This window comes from Salmo salar, chromosome 27 (assembly GCF_965601325.2).
Source record: "Salmo salar chromosome 27, fSalSal1, whole genome shotgun sequence".
NCBI lineage: Eukaryota > Metazoa > Chordata > Actinopteri > Salmoniformes > Salmonidae > Salmo > Salmo salar.
The window spans coordinates 13,382,910-13,394,256 of record NC_138317.1 but is presented as its reverse complement, the minus strand read 5'-3'; the positions used below and the strand labels follow the sequence as shown (position 1 = coordinate 13,394,256).

Genomic DNA, 11,347 nt, shown 5'->3' with positions numbered 1-11,347 from the left:
CAGTACTGATACTCTCTTGTCTTCTCTCTGGTCTTATGACTGATTTATGTAGCTTAAACACAAACATGACGTTTTCTGAAGAACAATATGGAAATACATTTCTGTAAACATATTCCATATTTTTTACAACTGCAGCTGACTTATTACCTTACCCTTGCTGGGAGGATGTTAGTGAGAGAGCTGGCAGTGTTAAACACACAGGTAACCATGCAGATTATTGGACAAAGCTCCTTTTATCTAACAGGAAGGATTACCTTCAGTATCCACTATGGTAGTGAAATACTTTGCGGTCTGTTCCCTCATTTTCTCCCAGATGTTCATGAGGGATCAGCCTGTTCTCATCTGTTTCACTCCTGTTGGGAGGATGGTGTGGGAGGAACTGTCTTCTCAAACTGAACAGGTATCCATTCATATGCAGATACTTCAGATGTTTCCTTAACCTTTGAACACAGACCTGTGTAGTTCAACTGACAATTCTTTTAGAATCTATAATGCAGTGGCCTCCTCTTGTGATCCTCCCTATACCAGTCTGTCACTCCTATAGGCTACCAGTCTGTCATTCTTGTTCCTTAGTATGTGGATGAGGAGGTTGGGCAGTGGCCTTGTCTGGCTTTAATCCCTTGGTCTGTTTATTATTAATCTCAGAGAAAGCTCTATACTTAAGGGATGTCTTTGTTTTGCAGCCAAATAGTGAAGACTCTGGTTTTCCCTATGAGAAGATGCAGCTGGTTGGGAACTGGGGTTCATTTCATTTCCATACCTGGATAATCCGTTATGGACGAGTGCAGGTACTTCAGACATATTCTTAACATTTGGGAACACACCTGTGTGTTTTAACTCCCATTTGTCTCTGGGTTTTCTTTTGTATGTCTGGTCCTAATTGAAACCTAGGGTGAAGTTGTTGTACGAACAGCATGTGGGCTCTATATCACTGCCAGTGGTGATAGTCCAAACTGAAAACGCCTGGCAAATGATATAGAAATATACAGCTAAAATATACAGAGAGGTGTGCAGACTGAAGCCGTTTTTCTTTATAGCAAAATGAAGAGGACATGCATCACCTGTGCATTGTGAGGGGAGTGGAGAAACAGCTGTGGTGGAGCAGAGTCATTCAGGAAAAAATCATGGACCCATGGGTGAGAGATTCTCAACTGATCTTTCATCTCAAATGCACCTGATTTATGTCAAATGATGCACAAAATATGGAGCTACTTATATATCCTGAATGAAATGTAATTTTTCCCTGTGTCTCTTTGAAAGGGTATTGTCCAGGTGGTCCTCACCAACAAGGAGGTGACTGGTATTAAGGTACAGTCAAACACTTTCATAACAAAAAATGGAAAGTGGCAAATGTCCATTTACCTATTTAAATAAATGTTGACAAAATGAAATGATACATTTGAATTTCTATCCTCATTTTTAGTTCCTTGGTAGAAGGATCCATGGACTCAGGTCTTGCCTCGTCAAGAGGAGGTTAGAGTTCACCTATTATGAGGACGCCCAGGTATGCCTCGTTGTTTCTCTGCGGTAGGATTTATTTCAGTGTTTGGTTGAGGGGTTTTCAACATTGTGGTTGGGCTGACGGTGTTGTTTGTTAAACAGCAGGTGGATATCTCCACCACAGTGGAGGGGTTCCAGGAGAGGGGGGATGACATGATGGCGTATCAGTTCTCTACCTCTGACATTATCACCATCCCTCATGAGCCGTCCTCTGGCTCCTCTCACCAGTTCCCCCAGGATTCTCCACCTCCCCCTCCGCCTCCCCCATTCCCTTCCGATTCCCCTCCACCTTACCACTTCACCCAGGACCAGGCCCAGGACCAGACCCCTGACAGCACTCCTCAGGTAAAACTCTTTCTACAGTCAATAACCCTTTTTCTTTGTTTTCCTGACATTTGTACTTGTGTGTCTAAGTGTCATTGTGTTCCAAACACAGTGTTTTGGTGTCAACAGGTTCGTATTGTCTGTATAGGGGCAAGTTTTTAGGTCAAAATGAAAGTATTGTTATGATGTCACTGAATGTTTTGTCCGCTTCAGTTGCAGGTGAAATGCAGTTTAGTATTTATTTAATTTAATTATCTAGGTAAGTTAGTTAAGAACAAATTCTTAACTGACTTACCTTGGGAGCCCAGAGTTGATGTTAATGTGATGTCTGTTTTAGGAGTTTGTGGAGGAGCAACATAATGTTGCAGATGTGCCCCAGCTGTGGTGAGTTTGCTGTCATGTGTTCATCTATAGTAAAAACATTTGCTATGAAATAATCTGCCCCTATATTGTAGTTATACAGATGTAGGACCTTGATAACCTTTTACTGCAGGGGGCTAAATCAGGGTCACACACAATGTTTCTTAGTAGTCTTTAACAAATCTACTTTGAAACAAAAGTCTGCACCTCACACACATGGATATGGTCTTAAAAAAGAAGACACCTTTAGCATTTCAAATATACAGTTGAAACACTTTATATACACTACCGGTCAAAAGTTTTCGAACACCTACCTACTCATTCAAGGGTTTTTCTTTGTTTTTACTATTTTCTACGTTGTAGAATAATAGTGAAGACATCAAAACTATGAAAGAACACATATGGAATCATGTAGTAACCAAAGAAATGTTAAACAAATAAAAATATATTGTATGTTTAATATTCTTCAAATAGCCCCCCTTTGCCATGATAACAGCTTTCCACACTCTTGGCATAGGAAATATTAGTTATTATGTGGATTATAATTTACATTTTTGTAGGGGTTGATAGGGCAAGTCAAGTCTGAAATTTCCAAGTGGAAATTACAAACTTTAAAAGCCTTTTTAAAACCGAAATACAATACAAGTTTCTCGTGACAAAAGAGTGATCAAATTACGATCCTACATTGCTATGGTTTTTCTGAATCCTGCAGTTGTAACATAAAAGGATATCCTAATCTCATGGCATTAATGTATGCTTTAGCTTCCTATGTTGCACATTTGTTTCCAAACATTTCTATTTACAGGAGTTACTTTGGAAACCAAGGGACAACCAACTTCTCTCTGAGGCTGGCCTGTATCCGACGTGCTATGGAGGTGAGAAAGTGTGAATTTACCACCATTTGAATTTCATTTGATGTACATTTGTGTACTATTTCTAAATGTACTGTCTTGTTCTCACAGGCTCTGACATCCTCAGACAGTTCCTCCCTTAATTACCTCACCCACGCTGGGAGGATGGTGTTGAGTGGACTGTCCAAGCTCAACCAGCAGGTAACCATTCACATAATTGTACAGCATTCATCAGACCAGATATATAGTTCCCACTGGGCACAGACGTCATTTCAGCGTGTAGTTTTTAGTTACATTTGAGTTGTCAACTAATGTGAATTCAATGTGAAATCAATAAAACAAATGTACCATGTCATTGGACTTAGGTTAAAAGTTGGGTGAAAAAAATACGTTAATGACTTTTTTCAATTACAATCTGTTTTCCATGTTGATTCAACATCATCACATTACATTTTTGTTGTTGAAATGACAAGGAAACAACGTTGATTCAACCAGTGTTTGCCCAGTGTTTTACATTTAGGCAATAGTGATTCGTAAGGTTTAGTTGAAAAGTTCCAATGTCTTACAAGCCAAACAGTCAGAATTACAGACCTGAATCTTTGAGTTTATGATCCACGTTCTAAGGAATTTTATGGTTGTTTTGTTTTGAGGATGTGAGGCAGTTTCAGCAGGCCTATGACATCCTGGTGAACTTCATTAATGAGCCAGCAAACAGGGAGCGACTAGAGCTGGAGATGGCTCTTGTAGGAGTAGGTTTACATACAAGCTTGAGCGTTAGCTGCAGGCACCGTCTGCTCATCCAACATCTACTCAATGAGACTTTCTAAAGTGCTTGTCAATGAAAATGATGTAATTATCTTATTTGTTCGACTTCAGATCAACCACATCAACTTCACGGATGTATTTTATGAATTCGTTCTACTAAGCCTTCTAGAAGGAAAAACATCTCTTCCAACATCTGTAAGTGGCCCTAATAATGTAAACATCCTGTTGTTTATCTACCCTATCCACACTGTAGCCATACCAGGTCTGTAGACACCCACTTATGTCCCCTGTTCCTTCTCCAGAGGCCTGGTACCTTCTTTTATCTGCTCATGGAAGTGATCATGAGGATTCGCCCTCCTGGAGGAGCCTGGACAGAGTCTGCTGGGAACTTCTACCTCCTCATTAAGGTGCATTTCTCTCTCTCTCTCTCTCTCTCTATCCTGAACTGTGTGTGATGGTTTGTTCATCCTTATCTTTGTAGTTGGTCATTAAATAATAGTTGATGTGTCTGTTGTCGTCAGGATCAGATGAAGGCGTGGTTGGACTCCATCTTCAACCTTGATGAGTCCATCTATGAAAGCCCACAGAGGCTCTCGTGGCAGGTGATGGTGAATCTAGAAATGCAGGTTGACTTCCTCCTGTCCAGCCTGGATTAAGGGTCCCAAACTGAGCTGAGGATCCCAAACATAAAATAAAAGTATTTTGCATTTAAACATTACCTTTCAATCTGAAACTAATTTTACATCATGTCAAAACAAATCAAATCAAATTTTATTGGTCACAAACACATGGTTAGCAGATGTTAATGCGAGTGTAGCGAAATGCTTGTGCTTCTAGTTCCGACCGTGCAGGAAAATCTAACACGTAATCTAACAATTTCAAAACAACTACCTTATACACACACAAGTGTAGTTTGGAGGGTACTATGCTGTTAAATGCTGAGCTGTAATCCATGAACAGCATTCTTACAAAGGTATTCCTCTTGTCCAGATGGGTTAGGGCATTGTGCAGTGTGATTGCAATTGCGTCGTCTGTGGACCTATTGGGGCGGTTAACAAATTGGAGTGGGTCTAGGGTGTCAGGTAAGGTAGAGGTGATATGATCCTTGACTAGTCTCTCGAAGCACTTCATAATGACGGAAGTGAGTTCTACGGGGGGATAGTCATTTAGCTCAGTTACCTTAGCTTTCTTGAGAACAGGAAAAATGGTGGCCTTCTTGAAGCATGTGGGAACAGCCGACTGGAATACGGATTGATTTAATATGTCTGTAAACTCACCAGCCAGCTGGTCTGCGCATGCTCTGAGGATGCGGCAAGGGATGCCGTCTGGACCAGCAGCCTTGCGAGGGTTAACACGTTTAAATGGGTTACTCACGTTGACTCCGGTGAAAGAGAGCCCGCAGGTTTTGGTAGCGGGCCGTGTCAATGGCACTGTGTTGTCCTCAAAGTGAGCAAAGAAGTTGTTTAGTTTGTCTGGGAGCAAGACGTCGGTGTCTGCGACGGGGCTGGTTTTATTTTTGTAATCCGTGATTGACTGTAGACCCTGCCGCATACGTCTCATGTCTGAGCCGTTTAATTGCGACTCTACTTTGTCTCTATACTGATGCTTAGCTTGTTTGATTGCCTTGCGGAGGGAATAGCTACAGTCTTTGTATTCGGTCTGTCACGTCCTGACCATAGTAAGATGTGATTTTCTATGGTAGACTAGGTCAAGGCGTCACGGGGGTGTTTTGTGTTTTTCTATGTTTTCTATTTCTATGTTTAAGTTCTAGTTTTTCTATTTCTATGTTTTTTTGGGGGGTTGATCTCCAGTTGGAGGCAGCTGGTCCTTGTTACCTCTGATTGGAGATCATATTAAAGTAGAGTCGTCCTGGGTTTCGTGGGTGATTATCTATTGAGTAGTGTTTGTTTCTCTCTGCATCACGGTTTGTTGTTTTGTAAATTGAGTTATTTATGTTTTGCAAAGTTTCACGGATTTAATAAAATGTGGAACTACAACCACGCTGCACTTTGGTCCGATCCTTTCGACAACCGTGACACGGTCATGTTTCCGGTCGCCTTGCCATGATTAAAAGCAGTGATTCGCGCTTTCAGTTTTGCGTGAATGTTGCCATCAATCCACTGTTTCTGGTTGGGGAAGGTTTTAATAGTCATCGTGGGTACTTCGCCGATGTGCTTGCTAATAAACTCGCTCACCAAATCAGCGTATACATCAATGTTGTTGTCTGAGGCTATCCGGAACATATCCCAGTCCACGTGATCGAAGCAATGTTGAAGCGTGGAATCAGATTGATCGGACTAGCGCTGAACAGACGTGAGCACGGGCATTTCCTGTTTTAGTTTCTGTCTATAGGCTGGGAGGAACAAAATGGAGTCGTGGTCAGATTTGCCGAAAGGAGGGCGAGGGAGGGCTTTGTCTGTGTTGCGGAATTTAGAGTAGCAATGATCCAGAATGCTGCCAGCCCAGGTTGCGCATTCGATATGCTGATAAAACTTTGGGAGCCTTGTTTTCAGATTAACTTTGTTAAAATCCCCAGCTACAATAAATGCAGCCTCAGGATATGTGGTTTCCAGTTTACGTAGAGTCCAATGAAGTTCTTTCAGGGCCGTTGAGGTGTCTGCTTGGGGGGGATATACACGGCTGTGATTTATTGTCCTGGGTGGTCATCCATTGTCCTGGGTGGTGGTCCAAACAGTGGACCACTACTGTTTGGACCACTGCGACACAGCCCGGGATAGAGCCCAGATCTGAATCAAATCAAATCAAAGTTTATTTGTCACGTGCGCGGAATACAACATGTGTAGACCTTACAGTGAAATGCTTACTTACAGGCTCTAACCAATAGTGCAAAAAAGGTATTAGGGGAACAATAGGTAGGTAAAGATATAAAACGACAGTAAAATGACAGGCTATATACAGTAGTGAGGCTATGACAGTAGCGAGGCTACATAAAGACACCGGTTAGTCAGGCTGATTGAGGTGGTATGTACATGTAGATATGGTTAAAGTGACTATGCATATATGATGAACAGAGAGTAGCAGTAGCATAAAAGAGGGGTTGGCGGGTGGTGGGTGGGACACAATGCAGATAGCCCGGTTAGCCAATGTGCGGGAGCACTGGTTGGTCGGCCCAATTGAGGTAGTATGTACATGAATGTATAGTTAAAGTGACTATGCATATATGCTAAACAGAGAGTAGCAGCAGCATAAAAAGAGGGGTTGGGGGGGCACACAATGCAAATTGTCCGGGTAGCCATTTGATTAGCTGTTCAGGAGTCTTATGGCTTGGGGGTAAAAACTGTTGAGAAGCTGTTTTGTCTGGTACCGCTTGCCATGCGGTAGTAGAGAGAACAGTCTATGACTGGGTGGCTGGGGTCCTTGACAATTTTTAGTGCCTTCCTCTGACACCGCCTGGTGAAGAGGTCCTGGATGGCAGGCAGCTTAGCCCCAGTGATGTACTGGCCGTACGCACTACCCTCTGTAGTGCCTTGCGGTCAGAGGCCGAGCAATTGCTGTACCAGGCATTGATGCAACCGGTCAGGATGCTCTCGATGTTGCAGCTGTAGAACCTTTTGAGGATCTCAGGACCCATGCCAAATCTTTTTAGTTTCCTGAGGGGGAATAGGCTTTGTCGTGCCCTCTTCACGACTGTCTTGGTGTGTTTCCACCATTCTAGTTTGTTGTTGATGTGGACACCAAGGAACTTGAAGCTCTCAACCTGCTCCACTACACCCTCGTCGATGAGAATTGGGGTGTGCTCGATCCTCCTTTTCCTGTAGTCCACAATCATCTCCTTAGTTTTGGTTACGTTGAGGGATACGTTGTTATTCTGGCACCACCCGGCCAGGTCTCTGACTTCCTCCCTATAGGCGGTCTCGTTATTGCTGGTGATCAGGCCTACCACTGTTGTGTCGTCTGCAAACGTAAGATGGTGTTGGAGTCGTGCCTGGCCATGCAGTCGTGGGTGAACATGGAGTACAGGAGGGGACTGAGCACACACCCCTGGGGGGCTCCAGTGTTGAGGATCAACGTGGCAGATGTGTTGCTACCTACCCTCACCACCTGGGGGCGGCCCGTCAGGAAGTCCAGGATCCAGTTGCAGAGGGAGGTGTTTAGTCCCAGGATCCTTAGCTTAGTGATGAGCTTTGAGGGTACTATGGTGTTGAACGCTGAGCTGTAGTCAATGAATAGCATTCTCACATAAGTGTTCCTTTTGTCCAGGTGGAAAAGGGCAGTGTGGAGTGCAATAGAGATTGCATCATCTGTGGATCTGTTTGGGTGGTATGCAAATTCGGTGGGTCTAGGGTTTATGGGATAATGGTGTTGATGTGAGCCATTACCAACCTTTCAAAGCACTTCATGGCTACGGACGTGAGTGCTACGGGTCTGTAGTCATTTAGGCAGGTTGCCTTTGTCTTCTTGGGTACAGGGACTATGGTGGTCTGCTTGAAACATGTTGGTATTACAGACTCAATCACAGACATGTTGAAAATGTCAGTGAAGACACCTGCCACCGTCTGGCCCCGCAGCCTTGTGCATGTTGACCTGTTTAAAGGTCTTACTCACATCGGCTACGGAGAGTGTGATCACACAGTCATGCTCTCTCATGATGCTCTCATGCATGCCTCAGTGTTGCTTGCCTCGAAACGAGCATAGAAGTGATTTAGCTCGTCTGGTAGGCTCATGTCACTGGGCAGCTCGCGGCTGTGCTTCCCTTTGTGGTCTGTAATAGTTTGCAAGCCCTGCCACATAAGACGAGCGTCGGAGCCGGTGTATTATGATTCAATCTTAGCCCTGTATTGACGCTTTGCCAGTTTCATGGTTCATCGCAGGGCATATTAAAGCTTCTAGAGACCCCAACTGATGTATAGAACAATCTTAAAGTGATATATTTTGGTTTAGAGACAAGCATAAACCTCTAACACAATACATTCATTTGACTTGGTGAAAATCTGTTTTTTGGACCTTACTTGTTTATCACTTTTTCCATGTGGTTTCTTTCCTCATAGACTCCATGAAATGATGAGCGCTTCATTTTGTGTATGGTTTCCTAGAAACGAGGGTGGCTCAACTCACCCCTTTTGCTCAAATTACCCCTCTCTCCCCTATGCAGATTTTGAATAAATATGGGGTTCAAATCACCATTGGTCATCTGAGTTTTGATACAAGCCTCTGCTCTGATTAAAACAAGTGGGGTTAAATCATCATCAAATCTAATGGATGTTGGAAGAATAATTCTGTCCTACCTGGTACAAGATGAGTAGGGGTCCCACCACACAAGAAGTAGATTATTTTAGGACTTTTATTGTAGCCTTCTGTAATATTAATACAGTTGTCTAGGTAATAGTACTGATTGTAAATTCATCAGATTTCAAAGAAGCAACATGAATTTCTGGTCAACTACAAGAGCCAGTAAGTAACCCTCCTAGAGGATATTAAACATTAACATCAAGTCACTAGTTTTCTATAAAACAATATAATAAAAAAATGCCTTTGAACATATTCCCTCTTCCTCATAGCCTGTCATCTCCAAGCCCAAATCAGTCTACTATCTCACCTGTGCTGGGAGGATTCTGGTGAGAGAGCTGACAGTGTTAAACACGCAGGTAACCATTCACACTATTAACAAAAGCTCATCTGATCTTATTGGGAGAATTTCCTTATTTTGATGGCTGTACCCTATTACCCCTTTGACCTCACTGAATCTGGGAAACTAGTGCTTAACCAATGGTCAGCACCTGCAGATAGCCAATCACATTATTAGAGGGTCATAGATTATTAGTACTGTAACTAGCGGTACCTTGCCGTTATGGGCAGCAAATCATTCAAAAATAATAATTTCATTCAACGCAATTCCCCTTCCTACAAATCAAAAATGTGTTCATCTGTTCATCTTTTTGGTCTCTATATAAAGCAATATTCTCAACTCTGGAGCATTTAAAAATCAAATCTGTGGAATCATGGCACTTGCTTTCTATTTAAAATATAATATTTCGATTTTGTGATTGGCCTACCCTGAACCCATGTTGTCCACATATAGGCCTATTTAAAAATGGCATAGGCATAGCCGCAGGAAGGCCCGGGGAAGATGTTTAGAGTTGGGGATGCTGGGAGGGACTTCATAAAATATTTATGTAGCCTAACTACAGACAGATTAGTCTTCTCATTTCAGGGGTAGTCATTTATTTTCCAAATAGTTTTTCCCATGATTGTATTTTGAAATATTGCAAAAGGCCAGGCTATTTTAGCTGCTGTTTTACTGACAGCCGCTACCCAACAGTCTGCTGTTTGATATTTGCTGCGCATGCTGCCCATTTTGCGGCGGGCTTACCGACTGTATACAATTCTGATTAGGTTTACACACAATCCACAGCATTTTTTTTACAGATGGTATTGATCCTCTGAGGCTAAATTATGCTCTCTGGTATGGTAATTAGGGTTAGTTTAAGACTTGGGGGAAACAGGGCAGCGGGTCATGAGATAATGCAGTTAAAGATTTTACACACCTGCCCATAGGCCATAAGCGCAGCAACGCAGTTGATTGGATACCTTGGATACTGGCAAATCCTGCATGTTGCATGCATTTGTATTACTTTTGTGATGCATAATTGCCATGGTAATTTCGAATGTCTAGTCGATGAGCATTAGGGGTAATGTAGTCATTCTGATAAAAAAAATAGGCCTACAACTGCTTACACCATTTACATTATGACAGCTGAATCTCCTGTCGTAACCGTGCCATTCCAAACACATAAAACGGGAAAATAAACATAAATACAAACACAGCGGAATATAAAATTGCCAGTGGTATGTAAGAGGACAACACACTTCTTTTGAGCCTAAAATGAAGAAAATTAGCACAAAATTTGAGAGATCGTCCCCCAGCTGAGAGGCTTACAGTGTTATAGTATAGATAGTACACATTAACATGTCCCCTGTCTCTGATAAGAATAAGACATCAATATCAATAGCCTGGGTGTCAGGCTGTTTCTGCTCTCTTGCCAATTCCCTCGTTGCAAAATGGTATTGGCTTAACAATCCCATAAGGAGTTGTCAGAGAACTGAAACAGACTGGCACCCAGGCAATAACAATACTGCTTCATTAGCAATATTGGTTCAATAACAATCTGACATTCCAACTGACCTCTGTATTTCAAATGCCAATTGTCTTAGAATCTATCACTGCAGTGGCCTCCTCTTGCGATCCTCTCAATACTAGTCTGTCACTTCTATACCAGCGTATCATTCAAACTGACTCTTAAATTGATCCTGTCTTGTTCCTTAGTATGTGGATGAGGAGGTTGGGCAGTGGCCCTGTCTGGCTTTAATCCCTTGGTCTGGACCCTTGTGTGTTCCTTTCTCTGTAAGTCTATCCATTCTGATAGACACTGTTTTTTCTGGAGTTAAAATTATTTTCCTCTCAAATAGTGAAATGAAATCATTTTAGAGTAATTATTACCAGCGGCCGCTAGAGTGGGAGCAAAAATGCAGATAAAATTCTATTGGCGTAAAACAGCATGACCACGCCCACTAATGCTGGTTAAATT

The 11,347-nt window shown here is 42.4% G+C and overlaps 1 protein-coding gene and 1 long non-coding RNA gene across 2 annotated transcripts; both read left to right on the top strand.

The window, feature by feature from the left end:
- The first annotated feature begins 1,052 nt into the window (after window positions 1-1,052).
- LOC106588283 (uncharacterized) lies at window positions 1,053-2,212 on the top strand. The gene is made up of 5 exons (XM_045709194.2): window positions 1,053-1,136; window positions 1,261-1,308; window positions 1,424-1,504; window positions 1,603-1,845; window positions 2,162-2,212. Exons 1-5 carry the CDS (start codon window positions 1,053-1,055, stop codon window positions 2,210-2,212), a joined length of 507 nt encoding a protein of 168 aa, XP_045565150.2.
- Window positions 2,213-2,951: 739 nt separating this feature from the next.
- LOC145864343 (uncharacterized) lies at window positions 2,952-3,787 on the top strand. The gene is made up of 3 exons (XR_014382912.1): window positions 2,952-3,059; window positions 3,147-3,236; window positions 3,686-3,787. It is a non-coding gene; the product is annotated as an uncharacterized LOC145864343 (long non-coding RNA).
- Window positions 3,788-11,347: the final 7,560 nt, after the last annotated feature.